Source organism: Lolium rigidum, chromosome 2, assembly GCF_022539505.1.
Source record: "Lolium rigidum isolate FL_2022 chromosome 2, APGP_CSIRO_Lrig_0.1, whole genome shotgun sequence".
Taxonomy (NCBI): domain Eukaryota; kingdom Viridiplantae; phylum Streptophyta; class Magnoliopsida; order Poales; family Poaceae; genus Lolium; species Lolium rigidum.
In genome coordinates, this window is record NC_061509.1 from 216,952,463 (window position 1) to 216,977,478 (window position 25,016).

Below are 25,016 nucleotides of genomic sequence, written 5' to 3' on the forward strand. Positions count from 1 at the left end.
TTTATGTTAATCTTTATTTATATTCAAATTTAAAATTTTGAAATTTTAAAAAAAGATTTCAAAAGCATTCAAATTAAAAAATTGTTCGTATTCAAAAAATGTTCATCATAAAAAATGTTCAAATTAAAAATATGTTCATTTTCGAAAAAATCAAAATTTTGAAAAAATCAATATAAAAATGTTCACATTTGAAAATATTTTGTTATAAAGAAATATTTTTTAAAAAATATCAGAATTTTGAAAATGTTCTATTGTTAAGAAATGTTCAAATTAAAAAACTGTTCATCAATTTTTAAAACTGTTCAAAATTTTGGAAATATTTTTTTCCGAAAAATGTTTTTGCTTTTTCCAAAAAAAGTTATTAGATTATAAAAAAACAGAAAAGAAAAAACATAAAAGTGGGAAGAAAAATGAAAAGGAAACTTATCTTGATACGATGGGCCGCGGCCCACTGAGCCAGCTAACGTCGCGGGGGTGTGCGGTGGCTTGCACCTACTGATCAGATCGGTATATAGTAGCCCTCGAATTATTTGCAACCAATCCATATATAGAAACATACCCAAGTCAAATTTTGGCCCATACACCTTCTAGTGGGCCAAGTTGCAAAAGGGAAAACCCATGCCAACTAGTAATTAGTATACTACACACTGATAAACAACCCCAGGCATCTTGTATATATAAGAAATATTGGATTTTTAGGTCACGTTAGACATATAAAGTATTATTGGAAAGTGGTTTTAATATGTGTCTAACAATACTAATCATGTACTGTATATGGAGATGTCGTTGCTTATTTATTTTTGTCAAAGTTTGCACGAAATACACGTGTGTGACTTATTAGGTAGTACTCCGTTTTAAATTAATTGACTCAAATTTATCTAGATACGATATAATATATATATATGCTAAAACGCGTCTCAATTCGCCTCTTGGGTGCATATACTCTCCCTCCACCCAACAAAATATTTTTAATTATCAAAAATCCAACAAATAGTTTTTCATGTACATCTTGATAATCTATATGCATTAGCGAAAAACCAATATATTTGTGTGGTTGACGTAAAAAAGATAAAACATGTCTCACGAAAGTCTTTAGCACCAAATTTTGTCTTTTTTACATAACCCGAATGACAAGTCAATTTTTCATGGAAAGGCTTTGTGCGCATGTACCACGTGAAGATGTAACCTGATTTTTTTGTTTGAAATTTTTCAACATTTCAAAATATATCAAAAATTCATTTCAAAATAAAGAGAACATATGCATCTAGGAGCAAAAATATCACTTCCATAATGTAAGAAATTTTAAATAATTATAAATAGGCTAGATACCGACTAAAATAAGTGAATTTACGCACTGAAACATGTCTAGATACGAATATCTTTTTTTTCCAACCGGGCTTCTCACCCCTTTCCATTTCATCACAAAACGGAAATACAAAGTTTACACATAGATACGAAGATCTTAAATACTTCCTCCATTTCAAAATAAGTGGTGCAACTTTATGTAAATACAGGCACATCTAGACGCATCTAGATACAACACTTGTTTTAGGAGGATGATCGTAGTGAGAGAAGCGAGTAGTATTCCATCTCAAAAACAACTAGATAATACCCCGCGCGTTGCGGCGGGATTTTTTAACACGTAGGTTGGCAAGCTTTTGGAGTGATATACATGCTTAGCTAGAAGTATAAACATGGTATATGTATGATGTAAATTTGTAGCAACCACACATTGGATAATGCAAATCTGTTATTCTCTATTTTTATAGGATTTTCTTGATCTTATACCCGACAACGTTGGTAAACAACAACAGTCATATCGCCTATAAGGAGTAATAATGTATATAAACATTAACATTACTCATCCCATGGGCAGATACTCAGAGTCTCGGATAGCATCGATCATCTATATTTATTTTTTCTGGTTCATAATATAAAGAGTTAGCCACCCTTGAAGATTATTTACATGAAATCAATTTATAGTTAAAGTTAAATCTGCTGAGATCTTGATAAATATGTGTTCTAAAAATCAGAGCAGAAGTAGATGTGTTGATATAGTTACCTAAGATAAAACAGTGATGGTTGACCTCCAAGAAAATATGTGTCTTCAGGAAAAGGATCAAACGTGAGTTCCCTCGTGAAACAACTCATTCATCCTGATCTTTGGTGAGCCTCTCAAACTTGAGTATTTTATGAGTGCGCAGTATAATAGCTCCGTTCTTGTGTTGCTTGTTACTTGACAGAGGATTACAACACTTCACTGGCACATAGTTCAAGTGCCAAAACCTGCGAGACTCATTCTGGAAATAAGAGCCTTTAAATCTAACTATTTGTGCAATGTGTACTAAATATTAACATGATGTCTTGCAGAGATAGAAGAAAAGAACGGCCATTCATTATGTATAGGGAAGCATACACATGTGTCTTGACATACCGATTAGCTGTATCAGTCGGGGAGATGGACCCTATATTTGCCAAAGGTGCATGTGAGCTTTCAAATGTAATGAAATATAAAGAAAATATAAGCCAGCATCAAAACGAAAGTACAGATGAAAATAAAACAGACAATTTTTATTTGGAGTACTCTTTGATTAGTACATCATCAAAGCTAGATGGATCTGGAGGCAAACCTGCAATGGAATTTGGGGGAAAACCAATATTAGGAGAGTGGACAGAGTAATATCTTCATGGTCGTTCATGCAAATGGGAAAGAAGATAATCGCGTGTTGGGAGAAGGACCTTGAGAGGAAAGGAAAGGAAAAGGGTAGCTCAAAGTTTCTTTTCACCGGTTACCTTACATGTAGAGAGGATCGTCTGTGAATTAAGGGAAGATGTGAGTGGAGGCAGCTGAAGAGGCAGTGCGGGAAGACAATGCGTATGTGAGGTAGAAGGTTGCGCCTGGTACTGACGTTAATCTAGCATTGGTATACAACAAAGCTGAAACTGACGTGGCAAGACAACTAAGCTAAAACTGATGGAAGTGATGTGACATGCTTGCATGTTGAGAGAAATCAACTTAGTGAGTTGTTCCTATTTAGATATTATAGATTTGCTTAACTTTATCTACATACGGAAATATATCTAATCCTGAAGGTGTGGACGTTGTGATCGTGGTAATGGTTCGTGTAGTAGTCGATGCTTGCAAAATTGGAGAAAAAGGGGGACCTAAGCACCAAATGCGAGGCTTCCGAGCGCGCACGGCGATTGAGCCCACGTACAATCACTGACTTGTGGGCTCGGAGTTCAACTGGGCCACCATGACAGATGTAGTGAGCGCATTAACAGAGGTAGCAGTGTTATCTAACTGAGTAAACCAAACCATTTCTTTGTGACTTGTGAGGACCCCTCCGGCAAAACCTTTTGGCACTCAAATCAGGGAAGGAACGCATCGATCAAATTTGGTTATTATAGTACGGCAACTTGGGTGTCTGCTTCAGTTTCAATCAATTAGAAAGAGGAACTTGGTTGTCATCAGTCGGCTTCTTCCTCGAGCGTATTTTTGGGGTCACCGTCGTGAATTAATTAGTAAAATCAAGCATACTACCAGATGGCGATTGCTTAAGGGACCGATGGTCCTAACGTGGCCCGCTGTTCAATGGATTAGCTCCTGATAATTTAATCATAGCCGAATTCGTTTAGCGCCTTTTATCATTTAACATCATTCGTGTTGTGGACATGATTTTTCTCGCAATAATTCGCCTGGTGTGACCACAAAATTTGGAGTCTTCAGCATACACATTGCATTTGTGCCACAAGTCTTGATTAGTGTTGCGTGTGGAAAATTCCATGTCCCCGGCAGCATCGATTCGCTCCCTCCGTCCACAAGTAAACCTAAATAAATTTAGGTTTTGTCATAAGTCAAATTTTATTAGTTTTAAATAACTTTTTTAATAATAGGTGTCTTAGTATCATTGTATTTATCTTGAAATGAAGATTTATAGTACTACCCCCGTCTAAAAATAGGTGTCTTAGTTTTGTCAAGATACGGATGCTATATTTTAGTTATAGATACATTCGTATCTAGAAAAAAGTTAAGACACCCATTTTCAGATAAATAGAATGATTTGATATCATACATGTTCTTACTTTTTTATGAAAAGTAAATTGAATTTGATTTTTTTAACTTCAAACAAAAGCTAAACGTACACCTATTCAGAGACTGCAGAACTACTTGTTTTTGTACTACTACTAATACCCTTCGTTAAGCGTTCTAAACAACTAGTGATGGCCTCCTCCATCATGCTAATGGCGTGCTATATTTTAAATTGTGTTTAAAAATACTCCATCCATTATTTCATATAAGATGCATAGTTTTTGGCCTGAAAATTAAATAACACACATGGAGAAAAAACTACACTAGGTCTGTACTGGATTATCCTTGGACAGTTGATGTTAGAAAATAGAGGAGTTTGTATCGGATTGAAAAAGCGTAATCAAATCCTAAAGAACATGTCCAAACAAGTGGTTTAACGCAATACGCTCTATAGTTTTTTTTTCAAAAAAACTATACATCTTATATCTAAGCACGGAGGGAGTACTAGATATAGCCCCTAAAATCGAGGATTTTATCAAGTGCAAATGATATATTAAAAAAATGCCAGAACAATGCATGCATTAAAACGTATAAAAAAGTTCTCTAATTGTTAGAAGGCGTTAACATCCACATCCCACAGGCTCATCACTAAGATAAACATGAAGCAACTTCTTCCCAAGGAGAAAAACTCGGACCATTGGGCCAAAATAGGCTAAAAGAAAATAACGCATTGGTGCTATAATATTTTAGCACAATTATGCATGCTATTTGGCTAATACTATCACATCAAGCAAAATTAAATAAAATTAGCTTGGGCTCTACAGATATGTTGTAGCACGCTACTAGAGCCGAAATAGCGCACTATTTTCGGATTGAGATTTGATGCACATGGGCACAAGTGATCCTATTTTTTTTAAATCATATTTTTGAGTTTCAAAAAAAAACCCGTATATAGTCAATGTTGTATTCCACAAACGTGTAAAATATCAACTTCAAATACTTTATATTCTGATCTACACAAAAATGACAAAAGTGTAGATCTAAGTAGTCATTTTCAAATCTCCCAAACATATCAGATTTTGTCATTTTTGTCTAGCAAAAATAAAACGAATTTCAGGTTAAATTTTGCATGATTGTGAGATGTATCATTGACAATCCCCAAAATTATTTTCAGATTTTTTAGTAACTTGTAAAAAACAACTTTTAAATTTTTAAATGGCGGGAGCACTGGAGCTCGGGAGCCAAAAACACTTTCCGACTATTTTCCATGATTATAAGGCCCTCTCAGTTTTTTTAATTGTTAGGAATTACTCCCTCCATCTCGGTTTACAAGGCCCAATATGAAAAAAACATTTTTCTCATATTATCTCCTCTCTAAGGCATGCATGCATTTAATTAGAAGTAGTAGTTAGTCTCCATCGCTCTTTTTAGCACGCGGGAGGAGTGGAAAATGAAAAAAAAAAAGATGTGGATTGGCAGCATTCGCACGCTGTGAAGAAATGCTAGTTGCATGGAAATGCTGGTGGTTGTCATTATATCGGAAGTAGCACCTGATTGGGGAGAGGCAGCGCTAGGGAGAGCTTTTAGCCTCCAATGAAAATATGCCTTGGTTACAATGCAAAACGATTGGAGCCTTGTGAACCGAGATGAGATAGAGGGAGTATAAGTCCAATCTCACTTATTATCCTTTCTTCTCTAATGTATATCCTTTTCTTTCGTCTCTCTCTTCTCTCATAAATGTAAAATTATTGATGCATGCACTAATTAACGAAGGTAACTAATTGACTTTCTTGGTTCTAGCAAATTGGCATCGGGCTTTATAATCCCTAAGACCTTGTTTGGTGGAGCAGTAGAGGTTTTGTGGAGATTATCCCCACCAAACCCAAACCCTCCACTTATTAGTAGATGTGTGTTTCATTCTAGTGTGTTGGTTAGTTTAAGTCTCACTTTTTCTCACTTATCCCCACTTTATTAGTGCATTTTTCTCAATCCCTTATACTGAACTGGATAATTTTTTTAGGAATTTGAGGATTGGGTGAAGGTAGGGAATTCACTCAAGCCCCTTGAGAATAATCCCCACTAATCCTGTATAAATTTTAGTAGTACTAATTTTGATAAATAAGACGTCACGCGTATTAAAGATGAACCTTGATCGAAAAAATTAAGCAACAAAATCTTAAGTATTTTTATCTTTGCAAAGAGGTGGTTGTACGTAAATATGGCCGTCTGAAAAAATATTAGGAAACGCTCGCCCGTTTTCAGGGACTCTGCCCTCCCTCCACGTGGTCCCAAGTCCCAACCTCCTCTCTCACGTACGCTGCTCGGTCAAAAGGGGCAAGGAAAAAGATGCCAGACCTGTGCAGGCCATGATTGATAGCCTCATGATGTGCAAGCCCCCAAACACATTTGCTACGATCATGGACCACCATGGATTTCCTTCTCCTCCCCAAAGGAAAAAAATCGATGTCGTTTTGACGAATTTTCCTTCCCACACTGCCGTTGCGGCGGCCCGGCCGGCTCATGATAGCAAGTCCGCCACCAGCACTCATCCCTTTCCGCAGAACATCTCCACGGTCTTGCGGAGATGGTATAGGCGTGGCCTCCACGCCCCGAATATTGAACGGGATGATGAGGGAGCAATGGATCTTAATTCTTGCGAGCTAGCCATGTTGAGGGCATCTCCAACCGCGCGACCCAAACCGTGCCCGCGCGTCCGTTTGGGTCGAGCCGGACAAAAACGCGGCCCAGCGTGGGGACGCACCGCAAAAGCGGACGGCCGCGGCGTCCGGAACGACGCAAACCCGGCCCAAATCTGGGCTAGGTTTGCGTGGCCGCGGATGGCACGCGCCGTCCGCTCACGTCCGCGCGCTGGTCGCCTCGTCTCCCTTGGGCCCACTCGTCGGTGACCGGGGAGACTATTAAATGGGGACTAGAGGGGATCCGGCCCTCCACCCGGTCCCCACTCCACTCCCCGAGCAAAACCGCCGCCATGGCCCCGAGCGACGGTTCGCTCCCGGAGCGAACGACGACGAGGCGAGCGGCAGCCGCCGTCGTCCGCCGGCGTTGCGGCCGTCGGGAGGAAACCAACGCGGCCTCCACATCGGAGAGGCCGCCCGCGGCGGTGCGGCATTGCCGCAACCGCCGCCTCTCTCCTCGAGCCCAAGCCGGAGTCCCCGGAGGAGGACCCGGACCTCCGCGCCGCCCCGATCATCTCGGCGGCGGAGGAGGAGGCGAAATGGCCGCACCTCCATGCGGCCATTCGCACCTCCGAAATGGAGGAGGCGGCGCGGCGGGAGGTGGAGGAGGCGGAGGGCTGGGAGCTCTACGCCCAGGCCCTCCAAGCGCGACGGGAGGAGGAGGAGGAGGCGCCGCGGGAGGAGGCCAGGCGCCGCGCCGATGAGCAGCGCCGCCAGGAGGACAGGCGCCGCGCGGACCAGCGGCGGCGCCAGGAGGCCAGGCGCCGCGCCTGGCAGGAGAAGGAGCAGCGCCTCAGGGAGGAGGCGCTGCTCCGTGCGCCGCCGCAGCCGCGGGTGGCTCCGGACCCCCACTCGCCGTGGGAGGAGGCCCTGTGGTCTCCGTGGCCGGAGTCCCCGGCGCGGTCGAGCCACAACAGCGCCTCGCCGCCCGGGGACGTCGACGACGTCGCCGACGACGCCCACAGGGGCTAGGCGGTGCACCGGCGGCCACCGCGCCGCCGACCAAACCCTAATAGAGGGTTTTTTAAATTTTAGTTTAAATTTAAATGCCCATATAGGGGCTTCTTTTGTTAGTTTTATTTGCCCAAAAATAGGGCTATGTACAAATTTGCCCAAAATAGGGCATATGTTCAATATAATTTCGTTTAAATTCGTATTTTTTTCGTTTTCCTGTTTCTACGTTTTTTGCGATGCGTCCGCGCGTTGGGCGCAGCGCGCGACCCAAACGGACACGCGGACGCGGGCCGCTGTCCGCGTGTCCGCTCGACCACCCAAACGGTCCAAACCGGATGGCCCAGTCCGTTTGGGTCAGCCGGTTGGAGATGCCCTGATGACGACGATGGTGCGTTGAACGGCGTAGTCGAGCGATGCAGATGCAACGATGCCAAGTGTAGCGTGCCAACGGGAACCAACAAGGCTGTCGTCCTCGTGACCATGTCTGCCACGATGTGAGTGTCATCCAAATAGTTTAGTACGGATACATGGGAATGTATGTGCCAATGTGTTGTGTACATTGCTCAAATCTATGAAGCGAAAGCTACTGCTAGAGTTGCTTTATACTGAAGGTCCAACGGCCAGCAAGCCCGTCGAGCATGGGCTCATGGAATTTTTATGGCGAGGAACTCCTTGGGGTTTTAAAAATTTCTTTGTCCATAATAGATTCAGGAAACTGAGGAAGTAACTTACTGAGAAGCACTCCATGCATGTTAATCTGGAATACCAAAAAGGTATCGTTCTCTAAAACTTCAGCGAATCAACTTAGGAACATGTAATTTAGTTAAACGCCGGGGATGTTCAAGCAATACTTTTGGTAGAATATATTTTCCCCACTTCAAAATAAGTGTTGCTGCTTTGTCTAGATGTGGATGTATTTACACATTAAGACAAAGCTGCGGCACTTACTTTAAAATAGAGAAAATATATGGTAAATCACTTATGTTTAGTTTAAATAAGCACCAACACAATATAATACAATACAGTAGGGTACAACACAACACAATACAATACAATACAATATCTCTTGAGTAGGCGCATGGATATTTTGTGTGTCCGAGACAGATTACACACTTTTGGCTGAATCATGCCTAAGCGCACCTCTCACCCTCTTGTCACTCTTGTACTGAACTAAGCAAGTAGGTAACAATGGTGCTATGTCCAGGGCTAATCCTAGAGACACTAACCTCGTGAAACCATACAACTTCGCTTGTGAACTCATTCTGCGTAACACGCAACAAAGAGCGATCGACGCAATCCATTCTACATATGAATTCGGAATTTTTTAAAATAAAGAGCTACATATACAATCATTTTTTAAATCTGATCAAAGGTTTTTTTTAAAGTTTAGAAAAGAGGATAAACCCTGACTTCTGCATCACTACACATAGCCACTCCTTCCGTTTTCTTTTAATCTTCGTTCTAGAATAAAATTGTGTTTCATATTAATGTACATTCTAGCTTTTAGACATTGATTGTATTCTCGGTACTAATCAACACACACAGAAAGCAACACAGTCATACACTCTTTAATGAATGTCGTTAATTTTAATATAGCTTGAATTGGTTCTTTTACATATAAAGTAGCATTATTATATAACTTACTAACCCATCTTACAATTTATAGAATGTAGATTAAAAGTGAATGGAGGAAATAATATTGATTAATTAATAATGTCAAGCAAATCCAAACATTAATGTCAAATAACGCGGTTTATAGAAAGAAAATGAAACCCATGCTACACAATTGTCCTCCCCAACATCTACCGCAATTGGATGGAATCATGCTATTATATGACAACGCCTTTAGGAAGGTATTTTCGCTCGTTGACAGGTACAACCAAATGTGAAAACTTAGGGTCGTTATACGTGGAATTGATTTGATCTAAAATCTTCATCAAGGGCACAACATGTGAAAATTTTCAATGTCTGTTCCACCAGGGGCAAGATCATGGGTTTTCACCAAGAGTATCTGCATACTTGTAAAAAAAGCCACCACTAGCAACCTCCCTACAAGCTGGTGTCATCTCGCTAGCAGGATCCTGATGTTGAAAGGGGCCAAGGCTCACCCGCGTCGCAGGAGGAGGATCTTGATGCGCTCTACATCTGGCTACTGTCACACCTTCCCGTTTTCAAAAGGAAGGTCGCCGGACAAAGAATGTGTCGCTGCTGCCACCTCATCTGTGCCCAAATCTACAAGACGGCGACATTCAGGCCGAGGCCGAGAGATCGACTATCGCCATGACCGGTGAGGTGAGTTACACAAATTAGGGTTGACATTGCACCGTGCGAGAGAATAGCCCTCGATCACCCCTACCATCGACCTAGCGAGCTTTGCTCACCGAAGTCCGAAGAAGGGAAGAGAACGAGGATGGGGGTGACTAATATTTTGACCCCCCCAAACCCCTTGACATTTTTTTTCCTTATTTCTTCTATGCTTTGATAAAGTCTTCGTACCACAAAGTGCCTTTTTACCATGTAATTGCGCAGCAACCTCATCACTCGAGCAGCTCAACTGCATGGCCAAAGCATACCGTTGTCAGATTCGTGTACAATCCGTCCTCACGAGTCATGCCATAGGATTCTTGTTGGGCAGCTGTGAGTTCTCGGGAGCTGCGAGTACCACACCTTGAAAAGTGAAAACTCAAAGAGAGAAAAAGCATTCCCCCAAAAGCTGCCCCCACCGTTCATAAAAAAACCCGTCTCCGCTTATTTCTTTTGTTTTCTTGCAACCCTCCTCTATCCTCTCCCTAATACAAACCCACGCACAAACACACAGGATTCACAGGAGCTGCAGCTCAGAGAGAGAGAGGAGAGAGAGCCGAGGTCGAGGGGGAGAGAGAGGAGGAGTTAGGGAGAGAGGTGCCGTGAAGAAATACAGAGGCTGGCAAGTGAGGGTGATTCCCAAGTCTGGAGTGCCTAGGGTGAAGAAATGAGGGGAACGGAGGATCCTCGATCCGTTCTTGAGCCGACCTTTTAGATTTCTGAGCTGTGGAAGCTGGGAAAGTTTGGATCTTGAGGCCACCCGAGTAAAAATCCTCGGTTTCTCCGGTGCCTTCTTGCTGCATTGCCTCCTCCGCCAGATCCGAACTGGCGTGCCAGTAAAAAATCGAATCCTTGCTCGCCAATCCTCTCAAATTCGCCCCCCAAAATTTCGGTTTCTTTCGGATCCCCGTGCTTCAGATCTTTTCAAAAAATGTCCATTATTTTAGTCGGGGTTGATGCGGGAGTGGTGGCGACTACTTTATGAGCTGTCTCCTGCCATTTCTGGATTAGATTCGCCCGTAATGGCGGATCTTGCCATGGAGCGGTAGAGGGTTCCTTCTTTGAGCGAGAGCGACAGCATTTGGCCACAAGTCGCAATGTCTCTGAAGAGCATTGTACGGGAGCTGAAGGAGATGAGGGACGGCATCGGGAGCATGTCGAGGCGCGGCGGTGTCTCCGACGGGCGCGTCGGCCACGGCCGCGGGGGGTCGCGGCATTCCTGGCCCGGCCTGTGGCCGGAGCCACAGCCCCAGCCGCTGCGGCCGGGCCAAGAGCCGCTGCAGCAGGGGCAGTGGGCGAACCTGCCGCCGGAGCTGCTGCTGGACGTGATACAGAGGGTGGAGGCCAGCGAGGCGGTGTGGCCGGCGCGGCGCCAGGTCGTGGCGTGCGCCGCCGTCTGCCGGTCGTGGCGCGACATCACAAAGGATGTGGTGAAGACTCTTGAGGAGTGCGGCAGGATCACCTTCCCGATCTCCCTAAAGCAGGTATCTACCGTCTGCTCACATAAATGCCATCCATTCTTCTGCCATGATCTGTTTGCTCATCTAGGCCTGAAAGTTTAGATGCTTAACTTGGTTGTTTGATGCAGCCGGGGCCTCGTGATCATCCGGTGCAGTGCTTTGTGAGGAGGGACAGGGCGACGTCCACCTATCTCCTCTACCTGGGCCTCAGCCCATGTAAGTCAATCATGCCTGCTTGCTTGAACATCTGTGTTTTGCATTTATGTTCCATTACTATTTCTTATTGCATCAAGATGTATTGTTTCGATGATTCTTTTCTTGTGCTGGAATGTCAGTCTGGCTCTGTTGTTCTGCATGTATCATACTCGTTTCCCATTACATGAGAGCATGCATATTCGAGCGTACGCATGGATATTGTGTGCCTCTCTTTTTGAGTCTATACTACTAATTACTGCAGGAATAATAATAAAAATGTCTTATAAGGATTTTTCCCGACTTCAAGAGCTTTATTGATCGCTAGTCCTGAACTCCAAATTGAGAAAGCCAACTGTAACTGGTTAATAGGAGTGTTATTTGGAACTCTGTAATTATGTAACTGAGAGTACCATTTATAGACCATAGTAAATCTCCTTTCTTGCTACTCCGTACATTAAATTGAACTTGGGGTTACTCTTGGCTTGTCAAATGGAGCAGGACCAGAAGCAGAACCCAATCTTTTGATGCGGTGCATTAATTTTTACCAGAATAGGCTAGACATCATGTGCAGTAGACTGTAGGCTTGCTAGGGTATTGAGCAGGATGCATTCCGAAAGATAACCTGCACCATATCCTGTTTAGGGTTGATGCATTTACAGAGATTTAGACAGTCACGGATCTTATACTGAAGTTTAGATGTGCTCAATCAGTGCCAACAAAGTTACTCACTAGTGTTCATTTGTATGCAATGCAGCTTTGCATGGGGAAAACGACAAGCTTTTGCTTGCAGCCCGCAAGATCAGACGTGCCGCCAGGACTTCTTTTGCGATTTCATTGATATCTGATGATTTTTCTCATTCTAGCAGTACCTATGTTGGCAAACTGAAGTAAGTTTTTTTCATTTTCTGGCTAAGTTATATGATCTGTACATTCTCCTTTTTAATCACATTATCTTCTCCTGAATCAGGCCAAACTTCCTTGGCACAAAGTTCACAATATTCGACAGCCAGCCTCCCTGTGATGCTGTGGTGTTGCCGAACAACAAGCCAAGTAAAAGACACTCGAAGCAAGTGTCACCAAGACTGCCACTAGGCAACTACAATGTTGCTACCGTCTCCTATGAGCTCACAGTCCTGCGCAACCGAGGACCAAGGAGAATGCAGTGCACCATGCACTCAATACCAGCCATGTGTATTCAGGAAGGCGGGAAGGCCCCAACCCCTACTGGCATCATCCATTCGCTTGATGAACAAATGCCCACCTTATCAACAAGCAAAGGAAAGGAACCAAGTATGGAATTCTCGTCAACAAGCCTCAGCGCCGACTTATCTGGACCAATTACCACTAGTGAGGTGCCTCTGCTTCTGAAGAATAAAGCTCCTCGCTGGCACGAGCAGCTGCAGTGCTGGTGCCTCAACTTCCGAGGGCGTGTCACCGTAGCATCGGTCAAGAACTTCCAGCTCGTTGCCTCGGTCGATCCCTCCCTTGGAGTTCCTGCTGCAGAGCAGGAAAAGGTCATCCTCCAGTTTGGGAAGATTGGGAAAGACATATTCACGATGGATTATAGGTATCCACTCTCTGCGTTCCAGGCTTTCGCTATCTGCCTGACTAGCTTCGACACCAAACCGGCGTGCGAATAACCAGCTGGAGAAGGCATTAACCAGGCCAAGCCAGCCCAGACACGACCTGCCCCCTTGGATGCTGTAAATTCTCAAATCTATTTTGTCTCGGGACGCCGCCCCATTGGGAAATGGTAGGTGGATTGGTAGTTTAGCCAGATCAAGGACGGGGCAATGATATCTCGTGTCTTGGCAAATCGCCAGGAAGATTTGAGCGATCTGTTGTAACCAACTGCTATGTATTATTGTTCATGGAATGTTTAGCAGTGACATATCACTGCCTTATGGATGTTATGGACATTTTGTTCATCTTGCCAGGTCTCTCCTTTCAAGTTTTCGTGCTAGATTGCTAATGTGGGCAAGCTCATTAATTTTCTCCTGCTAGCTTTTGAGGTTGATCATTGTCATTTTCCTGTCCTGCGAAGGCTGTGGTTGGGTGTCCGCTTACTTTTCCACATTATTATGGGATTTGCTTTGAACCTGTCAAAGGATTTTGCTGCAAATATGGACCTTGAGGGAGGTTTGCCTCTGCGGGTAACGTCAGGCTTCGGTCATTGTTTTTAAGATGAACACTGCCATGCTTCTCACGGTGGTTTGATTGGTTGCCAGATATTCCCAAGTATCTTGCGTGTCTGCTTCTTTGGAACATTTCATATAGTCTATCTTCACTGTTTGAGGGACAGAGATCACTTTGGTCGATCTTCCAGCACGTTTCTGCGATCCTAAATGATATTTACTCTTACAGGATGATGAACCTCCTGCTTAAATTAATCGCAACTTAGGAGTATACTTGTATCAGACTACCAGATATAATACATGGCCGCGTCGATGAATTTATGCCACACGAGTAGGAGAATTCGAGAGTTTACTTAACCATCACCGGATAACCTCGAAGCAGATAGCCATTTTTCTTCTTATATTTTACGAGGGTGGATCGGAGATGGCTTATTGGATCGGTAATCTTGGGTTTCCACGCCCTGCCGAGAAGCAATTTCATACTCTTTCATCTCCGTCGTTGTCAAAATGCCTTCGTCTTCTTCGTTGCTGGCCGGCCGACTGGCGAGCCGCTGAATCTTCTTCGTCTTCTAGAAGGGCATCGTACGGCAGACGATGTGTTACTGCGCCGTGGGCCCCCATTCGAGTACGGGTGGGGCCTGGCTAAGAGCATGTCTAGCAGGCCCCTTATATTTCTGCCCCGTATCTGGCTGCTTTTTCGCCCCGTATCCAAAAGTTGGCAACGAAAGAGGCATTCCGTCTAGCAGAACCCGTATTTCGCCCCGTATTTTCAAAAATAAAAACCCCGGAAGTTCGATTTCAATGAATCATACTACGGATTTCATTGATCATACTACGGATTACATTGATTCTACATCCAGTAATGCGCGATCCTACTCGGGAGGTCGACTAGGTACGAGTCCGCCTCCGCCTCCGCCTCCCGCAACTCCGCCTCCTTCGCGGCGGCGATGGCCGCCGCCACCTCTTCCTCGATTGCCCTCTTCCTCTTGGCGTCGTCCTTCGAGAACCGCCGTAGCTCCTTCAACAAGTCCGGGCCTCCTCGTCATCGCCGGCGAGCGGAGCTCTTCTAGCGCTGGTGCTCCCGCTGCTCCAAGCCTCTTTCGCCCGGCGGCGGCGCTCCCGGCCGGCGCGCCACTCGTCGAACTTGAGCCCGCTCATCGGCTTCATCGGCGGATCCTCGATGAACCGGCGCCGCCCCGCGCGAAGTCGATTAGCTTTTCCGGGACCGGACGCGGCGCCGTTGTACTTGCAGGCCGCGGCACGGCTGCCGGCGGCGGATCTCTTGCATTGCCGCCGCCACGCTTCCTCTACGGTGTCCGGCGAGCGGGATCGCTTCGATCCGCTCGCCGGCGATGCCCTCATCGCGGCGGCGGGAGTCCATCCTAGCTTGGGGGTGCAATGCGGCGCGGGGAGCGGCTAATTGCTCGCCGGAGCAGGAGGAGGAGGCGGCGGCGCGCGGCGGAGCTAGGGTTGCGAGCGAGGGGTTAACCCCTCACTCGCACCTCGCGCCCACTATATGTACGGGGCGAAGGGGCCGATTTCCTGGGCCCCGTATTCCGCCGAAACGGGGCGGCCCGAATACGGGGCCTGCTAGACGGCCCGAACCGCGCCTGCCCCGTATGTCGCCGGAATTTTACGGGGTGGGCGGGTTATACGGGGCCTGTTAGACATGCTCTAAGCGTCTGCCGCTTTCTCCGTGGTCTTCCTTCCTCTGCGTCACCTCACATGGCAGCGTTTAATCCTTTGACCGTAGCTAGGCCATGCACTTTCCCGTGAACTCTGAAATTTTCCATGCGTCTAGGCCCAGTGATACTGATACATCATCTTATTTGATTGATACCATGATATCATTTTTAAAAATTTAAATTATAAATATTAAAAAATTAGAAATAAAATTGTGCATGTTCATAAGATATGTGTTTGTATTTTCTATAACTTGCATAACCAAATCTAGAATACCCTTATAGAAATGAAAAAGATAAATCAAACATAAATAGTGTCACATAAAAACAGAAACACAAAATGCAACTATTCATGTAAAGATCTCCATTCACATCCTCCAAAGGATTTGTGGCTATCGAACGTTTTACTGTCCCTAGCCGCGTGCCTGAAAGCCCTTTTCGATCCGGCACGGTCCACTACGCTGTCTCGCGTCCTGATCCTATCCCCGCTACACATGGAATTTTGCAAGGACGCATGACGCAATGCGGAGACGTGTCACGAGTGGCAGACCCACCTTGTCATCGACACGAACAGAAGCGTTGCAGTTTTGCCATAATAACGATGCCAGTTTTCAAGGCGGAGCAGGCGTCCCCTCCATGAGCTGCTGTCGTCCGCCTTCCCGCGCCTTCTCCACCGTTTCCAGCCATCTCAACCGCTTCCTACGCTTTCTCCCCGCGCATCTTCCCGTGCCTTCTCGACCGCTTCCCGCGCTTTCTCCCCGCCTCTTCCCGCGCCTCCATCGGCTATAAAAGGTCGCCTCCGCTCGCTATCGCCACCATAGTCGTCGGCAATCCTCCCCTCAACCTCCACGAAAACATGCCTCATCGCCTAGCCACCACCTACGTATTGCTGAGCCGCACTGGCGGCGGCCAGGCACCTCCACCACCGTCTCCACCTCCACCTCCCCCGACCGACTTCCCTGAGTTCGACGAGTTCTCCAACGCGACGACAACGACATCGAGGAGGACCCGAAGCTTGCGGCGCTCAACACGTAGTTCAGGGCTAACGCAGACCGGGAGGCAGTAGAGGAGGAGGTGGCTCACGCGGCGTTCAACACAGAGCGGCAACATTGGCGGGAGGCGGCGGTCGCGGAGGAGTAGGCGGACGACGACGACATTGACTGCTGGAGCGATGACGGGCCCAACCCGAAGGAGCAGTCGGCAGAACAGAGGGTCATCCTCGCGTCCTACGAGTCGCTGAAGAAGACTGAAGACTACGCCCCTGCCCGTGAGGAAGCCAAGGAGGAGCAGTGTCGTCGACGCTTCCATCCAACGAGCACCGATAGAGGAGGCGGGCCGCCTCTTCTTCGCGGAGGAGCGGCAGCGGCTCCTTGAGTACGTGGCAGAACGCGAGTTCTTTTCGCGGGGCTCCGGAGGGAGTGGCGGTGCTCGGTGGTGGCGGCAGAGAAGAAGAGGAAGGTGGTAGATGACGACGCGACTGGGCCGTCGAGCGCTCGAAGGACGGCAAGCAGTCTAGGCTTTCATTCAAAACTGTAAAATATAATGAAATTTAAATAAAAACTTTAACATATGCACATGCACTGCACGAAACAAAAGAAAACTACTCCTCTTGGTCAAGCACAAGTCTGCTTCTCGTCCGCTCGGAGCATTCAAAGTTCCGACGAGGAGAAGGGTCAGTCAGACCGCGAGTGAATCACGCGTGCACGAAACCTTGGCAGAGTTACTGCGCGCGATCACCAACCAACGATAAGATAGCAGTGCACGCCGCCGTTAACGTTCTAGTAGTACTACTATCGGATTTCGTCGGCGGCGACCCGGATCCGGATCCATGGAGACGGTGCAGGAGGACGTGGAGGAGTACAGCTGGAGGGAGGTGGTGCTGCCGCGGCTCATCCCCGTGGTGCAGGACCCGGCGCCGGAGCTCGACCGGGAGACCGGGGAGCGCCGCCGCGGCAGGGACCTGCTCGTCGCCGTCGACTTCGGGCCCAACTCCAAGCACGCCTTCGACTGGGCGATCATCCACCTCGCGCGCATCGCCGACACCGTGCACCTCGTCCACGCCGTCTCCAGTTGAGTCCATCCGTATCCTCATCCTCCTCTGAACTGAAACCTATCTCTCTGTACTCTATCGACGTCACACAGTCACTGGTAAAAAAAACACGCACCTTGTACGGGCACAGAGCTAGGGCTGGGAAATATTCCTGATGCAATTTACGTTTCCTAATCGTTTGTGGCCAATTGATAATCTGAATTGTTTGATTATGCCCAGTGCCGTCGTTGTCAATCAGTAGATCTTTTTTGGGCTTCCATTTGGAGCCTTGTTAGTTTCGTGGGTGTTCAGCGTGCTGGCTTTACTGCTTTGTTTATAGTCTCGAATAATCCAGGGGCATTTGATAATATTCTGAATTTGTGTGAGATCATCCAATCATCTGGGATTCTGACCTTGTGCTCAGCTGAAACTGGGGCTGAATGTGATGTTCCATTTTTGTAGGTGTGCACAATGATCTGGTATATGACAAGAGTCAAGAACTAATGGACAATTTGGCCGTCGAAGCATTCAAGGTGTCACTGGTATGCTCGGTTACTCATGTTTGGATAATTTCTTTGTCGCGGAAAGAAGCACTTATGTGATGGATTCAATTGTGTGCCTCATGTATTGCCTTCCAAGCTTAAAATGCGGTGCTGCGAGCCTACAGCGATGCCATGAGCAGCTTTCTAATGCAGATCATGCAGACTACTTCTTGTGCAGTGTTCATATTTGTGAAATCATACATATTATCTGTTTCTTTTTCCATGGTTTGCAACTTTGCATAAGGAATTGACACATGTGCTTTTCATTGGAAAAAATTTCAAGGTCCATACCAAGGCGCGGATTGTTGCCGGGGATCCTGGGAAGGTTATTTGCCGAGAAGCAGAGCGACTGAAGCCAGCAGCTGTTATTCTTGGAACACGTGGTAGAGGCCTTGTTCAGAGGTACCTGACTCCCAAACCACATTTCTGTTGCAACTGCGTCGACCTTTGATAACCCGAGTAACTGAACCTAATACTGATAGTTGGCGTCGTAGTTCATTGTGTTGGCAAACTTTGTAAGTGCAAAATATCTGGTCTCAAGTCCTAATTCTACTATTAGCCCACCATGTTAAGGTTTGCATATCCAGAGTCCAGTAAAGGTGTATTGCATTTCCTTTTGTTGTTTTTCACTTTTTCTTCAATTTATATATCTTTGGAATATTTGCATGATAACATATAAATTTGCACACATTCACCTTCTAAAAAAAAGCAAGTCTGCATGTGTTCGTACTTCCTTATGTGGATCTTGTTGTGAACACACGGATAACTAACCCATGATCTAATTCAGTACTCGAGAATCGAGCCTCGTTGACCAGTAGATAGAGAGAGAAAAAGTCTTCTTGGGGATTGTGGCTAGTTGTGCTTCACCTAATGCATGAAAAGAACATCACGTAGAGTGCTCTTTCAGAGAACTTGCTTGATTATTTTTTCTGAAATCACAACAGGCACTAAGAAATGTTCTATGTTATTTCTTTATTTCTACCATTTGATGTATGATCATATTTATTGCCTTGAGTTAAAGATCCATTATCAAGTATCTGTAACTTGCCCTTTTTACTGTAGTGTGTTACAGGGAAGTGTCAGTGAGTATTGCTTCCACAACTGTAAAGCAGCACCAGTTATCATTGTCCCAGGCAAAGGTTAGTTCATGCTGTTAGTTATTGATAGTTCATAAATATTGCACGAAATAAAGACTGTTACCAGATACATGTTGTAGTGCCAAGTTTAGCATGGGCATCTGTGTATACTCATATTGGCATGCTTTGTTTCTTTTCCTTTTTTAACATGGGCATGCATTGTTATATGCATGTGGATGTTCCTAGCAACATCTAGTTGTATGTTTTTTTTTTGCCACAATAGTTACAAGCAAATGATTTTTCCATTCCTCTGCAAGTATGTCTTGTGTAAAATAAGAATAATTTCTGGTATTCCTCACGGCAAATGTTCACTTGATAACAAAGGCTCATTTTTTGCTTTAACACTGATGGTGATGACAAACATTCAGAATAAGAATTTAACAATCCACTTAATAAACAATGGTTTAGTGTAGGTTTGTTGATCGATTCACAATGAGAGCAAAGTTATCTTGTCCTTTTCATGGCAAAATAAGGTTGTGAAATAATATTCCTTACTGGAGGGGCATCTGGGTGCACATATTCTCTTGTTCAGAAGTTATTGTCAGCGGTGACAGGCAGGCGAATTATCTTATACTTTGAGTAACAAGGTTGAATTATGTCTTTGCAGAAGCTGGTGAACAATCTGTGCTTTAAGGGTGGACGACAAGTAGGAGACAGAGGTGCATTGGTTTGGTGTTGCAGTTTCAATTTAGTGTGATAAAATGTGTGCATATTGTTATAGATTTGTTTGTAGTAAGATTCTTTCGTAACAAGGTAGTGAGTGTATATTGTAAGTGTCTGTCTGTAAGAAACTTCCGTCTGTAATCTGAATCCATTGTGTAGCTTGGTATTGAAGAATTGTGGATTGCTTATGATTTGGTACACTAGCAAGACAAAAAAAAAATAACTTCACACAAATGTACTCCTACGTTCGTTGCCCACAGAATATTGCATTAGTATAGTTTCTATGAATGATGATCTTCAGCCACAAGTATTGTTGTTGTTAAAACTCCAGGAATGAGAATTAATCTGCTTACATTTCCATTTTGAGATTGTCTAGCAAACAGTCACCTGCAGGGGAAAGTAACAGCTGGATTCAGGGAAAATGTTCATCTGAAGTTAGTACACTGCATTACTAATTGAAACTGCATTAGACATTTAGACTACAGGACCAGAGCAACAGCTTATGCAAGTTTTAGTGTGTTCATGAGTCATGGCACATGCTTCCAGTATAGCCAGATTTGCACAAATCAAGTATACTCCAAGTAAGGGCAGAGGTGCACCGCGCATAGCTGTTCATGAGTATATGTTATTTGAGGCGTTGATAGCTTACAGGAAAAACTGATTCCCCTAGGAGACATCAAACTGAGCTTGGCGCTAGTTCTAGCCAGAAATATGGTTGAGCAATAGGGTTATTAGTATTAACTACCGAAATTAGCTATGGCAGAGGCCACCCTCGCCGGAATGGGAGCTCCACCACTGACTCGGAAGTCATATTGCCAAAGTCCTTTCCTTGTTCCTGTTCAATTTACATGTCTTCTTCGGAACATTGGCATACTTTATCTGTGAGCAGATAAAATTGCACACATTCACCATGTAAATAGCAAGTTTACAGTGTCCATACTTCTGTGTCTGGATCTTCTGCTTTTCAAGTTCATTTTAAAATGCAGACTGCTTAGCCCATGATCTTATTCATTTTTTAAAGAATCAGGCCTCGTTGACCAGTAGACCAAAATAAAGGGCCTTCTTGGGTATTGCGGGCTTGTGGGTAGTTTTGCTTCACCGAATGCATGAAAAGAACATAAACTAGATTGATTATTTGTTCTGAAATCACAGCTGGCACTAAAAAATGCTCTATCTTGTTTATTTTTTCTACCATTTGATTTATGGTCATATTGCTGCACATGAGTCGGAGTTTCATTATGAATTTCATCTGAACCTTTTCTTTTTTTACTGTAGCGTGTTGCAGGGATGTGTCAGCGAGTATTGCTTCAACAACTGTAAAGCACCACCAGTTATCATTGTCCCAGGCAAAAGTTAGTTCAAGTTCATAGTCCTTCATAGTTTATAATTATTGCACGAAATAAAATAATGTTATCAGATACATGTTTTTCTTTGAGAGAGGGCAGATACATATGTTCTAGTGCCAAGTTTAGCATGCGCATCTGTATATGCTCATATTGGCATGCATTGTTTTTTATCCTTTTTTGACATGGGCATGCATTGTTAGATGCACACGGATGATTATAACATCATCTAGTTGTATGTATTTGTTTTTCCGCAATAGTTACAAGCAAATGATTTTTTTTCATTCCTCTGCAAGTATGTCTTGTGTAAAAGAAGAGTAATTTTTGGTCTTCCTCACGGTAAATATTCACTTGATAACAAAGGCTCATTTATTTTAACACTGATGGTGATTACAAACATTCACAATGAGCCATTAATGATCCACTTAACTAACAATGGTTTAGTGTAGTTTTGTTGATCGAATCTTAAGGTGAGCAAAGATATCTTTTCTTTTTAATGGGAAAACATATACGATGGTTTAAGAGATACTCCGATTTGAGTAGAACTAATTGACTTCAATATGGATGTATCTAGAACTAAAATATGTCTAAATACATCCATATTAGAGTCAATTAATATGAACCGGAGGGAGTACTAGATTTGAGTAGTACCCATGAAAATTGTGAAACAATATACTTTGCTCGAGGGGCATCTGGGTGCACCTATTCTCTTGTTCAGAAGTTATTGTCAGCGATGACGGGCAGACGAATTATCTTATACTTTGAGTAACAAGTAAGGTTGAATCATGTCTTTGCAGAAGCTGGTGAACAGTCTGTGCTTTAAGGGTGGAGGACAAGTAGGAGACAGAGGTGCATTGGTTTGCTGTTGCAGTTTCAGTTTAGTGAGATAAAATGTGTACATATTGTTATGGGTTTGTTTGTAGTAAGGTTCTTTATTTTTTAACAAGGTATCGAGTGTATATATTGTAAGTATTTGCGAAAAGTAACTTTGGCACATGGGCACCAGTGCTCCCGATAAAAAAAAACATATTTCTATGACTCCAATAAATCTGAGCTTAAATCTGCACATACATAGAAATCTTATGAATGTACTGTAGAAATTTCGGAAGAAAATATGTTGTATTATGAATTATATAAAAAGAAAAATTTCTGACAAAAATTATCCCTATACACAGCCATAAATTTGTTTTTTTCTTCTGTAGCTCCAAACACAGCATAATTGCTACCGAAACTTCGCATGAGTATTCATGGCATATGTATGTATTCATGAAATAAATTTTATGATTTTTTGAAACATAAAAATATAATTTTCAAATATTTTGAAAACCGGGAGCCCTGGAGATCATGTGCATCAAATCTGCGTATATTTGCCTATAATCTGAAGTTCTGAACCTTCTGTAATCTGAACCCACTGTGTAGCTTGTATTGAAGAATTTCGGGTTGCTTATGATTTTAGTACACTAGCAAGACAAACAATATATAAATTCACACACATGTATTTCTACTTTCATTGCCAGCAGAATACTGCATTAGTACAGTTGCTATGAATAAAGAATCTTCAGCCACAAGTATTGCTGTTGTTAAAGCTTCAGGAATGAGAATTAATCCTGCTCACATTTCCATTTTGAGGCTGTCTAGCAAACAATCGCCTGCAAGGGAAAGTAACAGCTGGATTCAGGGAAACTGCTCATGTCAAGTTAAAAATAGTACAGAACAGATTCTTCACTCTTAACATAGCATAGCATGCCAACAGAAACTGCATTGCATTACAAGACCAGCTAAACATCTTATTCCAGTTTCAGTGTATTCATGACTTCAGGGCACATGCTTCCTGTGGTTTACTAACTATACCCCACGATCTTCCAGATTACCCAAATTTGCACAAATTAAGAAATATTATTTGAGTTTTTTTTGTATTTGGTCGAGTTCTTCAATCGGCTCTGTGATGACTACTACTCTGAACTGAACTGTAACATGATCTATGTTTCCTTGACTAACTCTATATTTTTGTTCTTCCACATGTGGATTAATCTGCAACGTTGGATTCACAGAAGCAGTTACTCACTTTGTACTGACTGGAACTGTGCATCAAACCCAGCGAACAAATTCTGGGAGCCAATGCCCCAAGCAGCAGCTCCGTTCACCTGCAACAATATACAAAAAAATACGAAGTTCAGAACGGCATGATATACTCTGCCAATGACGAAACTGATTTCCAGACACGTACGTCGAGGCATGACTCGACCGACGCGCCGGCCGACACCGACGCCGGCGTGGCAGCCGCGCTCTGTGCCGGCGGGCACTGGTTGCCGACGAGCATCTCCAGCCCGAACGCTGCAGCTTGCGGGTGCTGCATCTGCTGCATGGCGCTCATCTGGAGGCAGGACGGGTCGAGCTGTCCGTGTAGCGGCAGCGCCATGGCAGGGCTCGGACGCCTGCCGCCGAAGAGGTCGTCGACGATGTTGAAGTTCACCACCGGATTGGAGGCTGCGATCTTCATGGACAGGAACTGCACCCAAACAACAGGAAGCATCAGACTCTGATGCTGAACACGACAATCTGGAGAAGCAGAAGCAGCGGCGTACGTACCTCGACTTGCTTCTGGAGGGACTGGACGTAGTTGATGATCTCGTCGAGCATGCCGGCCTTGCCGGCGACCTTGTCGCAGCCGGGCACCAGCTCCTGCAGGTACCGCATCCGCTCGCTGATCCGCTCCCTCCTCACCCGCTCGGCGAGGCTGTGGCTGTCCGTGGCCTGCCCACGGCGTGCCCTGACGTGGATGTAGTCGGTCCTCTCGCCGGCGGTCGCCACCTCCGGCTTCTTCCTGGTGCACGGCCTGGGCCTCTCCGGCTTCCCTTTACCTGCATTCTGATCAGGATCACAGAGCTGCTGCTGCTTCCCTCTGGTCCTCTTGCAGTCACCCTGGGACAGAGTCTTCTGCGAACACAACGCACTCATGTCAGTCAAAGACAGCAGCAGCAGTGCACAAGTACCGGCGTAGTGAACACACGGCGGCCCGACACAGGCACGCGCGCACCGTACGCTGTACGCAGACATAAGATTTTCACCTTTGCGTCGGCATGCGCGTCTGGTTTTCTCTTCCTGGAGTTGCCGCCGCCGCTGCTGGCGCTGCCGCTGCAGGAGAAGGAGTTGCCGCCGTTGCTGGTCTCCTGTGCCACACCCGGCACCGGCGCACCGAAGCCGGCGTAGCACGCGCTGCTCAGGTCCGGCCACTCCTGCTGCTGCAGGTAACCGAACGCGCCGCACAATGCGCGGTACCTGTCGTCGTCGACCATCACGTCGCCGAGCAAGCCCTGGAAATGGCTCTCCACGACGGACGTCTCCTGCTGTTGACCCCTCCCGGAAGATAGCGGACCACCGCCGCCGATGTGCGCCATTAGCAGGGTGTGTTTCAGAGATCAAGATTGGCTAGGGATGGTTTGGTGATTGATTTGGGACGAAGTCTTGGTTGATTCTTTCTCTAGGTGTAGTGCATACAACTAGCTAGCTATAGGTGTGTGTGAACGGTTCTTCCAAGATAAGCAAGCTAGGCGAGGCGGCGTAGGACTTGTGCCTGAAGTTTGCGTGTCCCTTTCTCCCCGACCTCCTTTGCGCATCCTGGAATTTTTCCTAATCCATATATATAGAGAGGATGATAGGTGGATGTGTAGAAGCATTTGTGTAATCGTACTTTTGCTGGGCGATTGGATTTGGCCCTTTAGGTGTGATCATGTGAGGTAGGGCTGCCTGGATAAAGGAGTGGAGGGTCCCTGTGTTTCAGCTGGCATATGCAGTGGCTAACAAGTCTCAGTCAGCCCCTCAACTTGTCTACTATTTGGTAATT

The 25,016-nt window shown here is 45.0% G+C and overlaps 3 protein-coding genes across 4 annotated transcripts; 2 read left to right on the forward strand and 1 right to left on the reverse strand.

Moving 5' to 3' along the window:
- Nucleotides 1–10,651: 10,651 nt before the first annotated feature.
- Nucleotides 10,652–13,564, forward strand: LOC124692955 (tubby-like F-box protein 5). The gene is made up of 4 exons (XM_047226395.1): nt 10,652–11,471; nt 11,576–11,663; nt 12,397–12,529; nt 12,610–13,564. Exons 1-4 carry the CDS (start codon nt 11,085–11,087, stop codon nt 13,280–13,282), a joined length of 1,281 nt encoding a protein of 426 aa, XP_047082351.1. The 5' UTR covers nt 10,652–11,084; the 3' UTR covers nt 13,283–13,564.
- Nucleotides 13,565–17,068: 3,504 nt separating this feature from the next.
- LOC124692957 (universal stress protein A-like protein) lies at nt 17,069–20,017 on the forward strand. The gene is made up of 5 exons (XM_047226398.1): nt 17,069–17,528; nt 17,951–18,030; nt 18,314–18,432; nt 19,093–19,169; nt 19,774–20,017. Exons 1-5 carry the CDS (start codon nt 17,288–17,290, stop codon nt 19,797–19,799), a joined length of 543 nt encoding a protein of 180 aa, XP_047082354.1. The 5' UTR covers nt 17,069–17,287; the 3' UTR covers nt 19,800–20,017.
- A 2,631-nt stretch (nt 20,018–22,648) lies between these two features.
- Nucleotides 22,649–24,768, reverse strand: LOC124692956 (transcription factor BHLH089-like). Of its 2 annotated transcripts, none has more exons than XM_047226397.1 (5): nt 24,241–24,768; nt 23,762–24,106; nt 23,400–23,681; nt 23,238–23,316; nt 22,649–22,821 (listed from the first exon to the last, which is right to left on the reverse strand). In XM_047226397.1, the coding sequence occupies exons 1-5, from the start codon at nt 24,568–24,570 to the stop codon at nt 22,784–22,786; spliced, it is 1,074 nt and encodes a 357-aa protein (XP_047082353.1). In that variant the 5' UTR covers nt 24,571–24,768; the 3' UTR covers nt 22,649–22,783. The 2 variants fall into 2 exon arrangements, with proteins under 2 accessions (XP_047082353.1, XP_047082352.1); XM_047226396.1 differs by having other exon boundaries at nt 23,762–24,109.
- Nucleotides 24,769–25,016: the final 248 nt, after the last annotated feature.

Excerpts from the sequence above, each read along its gene's own strand:
- LOC124692955 (XM_047226395.1), top strand. The coding sequence starts at position 11,085 with ATGTCTCTGAAGAGCATTGTACGGGAGCTGAAGGAGATGAGGGACGGC. Across the intron at positions 11,472-11,575 it reads TCCCGATCTCCCTAAAGCAG|CCGGGGCCTCGTGATCATCC; the intron begins GTATCTACCGTC and ends TGTTTGATGCAG. Across the intron at positions 11,664-12,396 it reads CTACCTGGGCCTCAGCCCAT|CTTTGCATGGGGAAAACGAC; the intron begins GTAAGTCAATCA and ends TATGCAATGCAG.
- LOC124692957 (XM_047226398.1), top strand. The coding sequence starts at position 17,288 with ATGGAGACGGTGCAGGAGGACGTGGAGGAGTACAGCTGGAGGGAGGTG. Across the intron at positions 18,433-19,092 it reads GGTAGAGGCCTTGTTCAGAG|TGTGTTACAGGGAAGTGTCA; the intron begins GTACCTGACTCC and ends TTTTTACTGTAG. Across the intron at positions 19,170-19,773 it reads TATCATTGTCCCAGGCAAAG|AAGCTGGTGAACAATCTGTG; the intron begins GTTAGTTCATGC and ends ATGTCTTTGCAG.
- LOC124692956 (XM_047226396.1), bottom strand. The coding sequence starts at position 24,570 with ATGGCGCACATCGGCGGCGGTGGTCCGCTATCTTCCGGGAGGGGTCAA. Across the intron at positions 23,682-23,761 it reads CCCTCCAGAAGCAAGTCGAG|TTCCTGTCCATGAAGATCGC; the intron begins GTACGTACGCCG and ends GTTTGGGTGCAG. Across the intron at positions 23,317-23,399 it reads CGGTCGAGTCATGCCTCGAC|GTGAACGGAGCTGCTGCTTG; the intron begins GTACGTGTCTGG and ends ATATTGTTGCAG.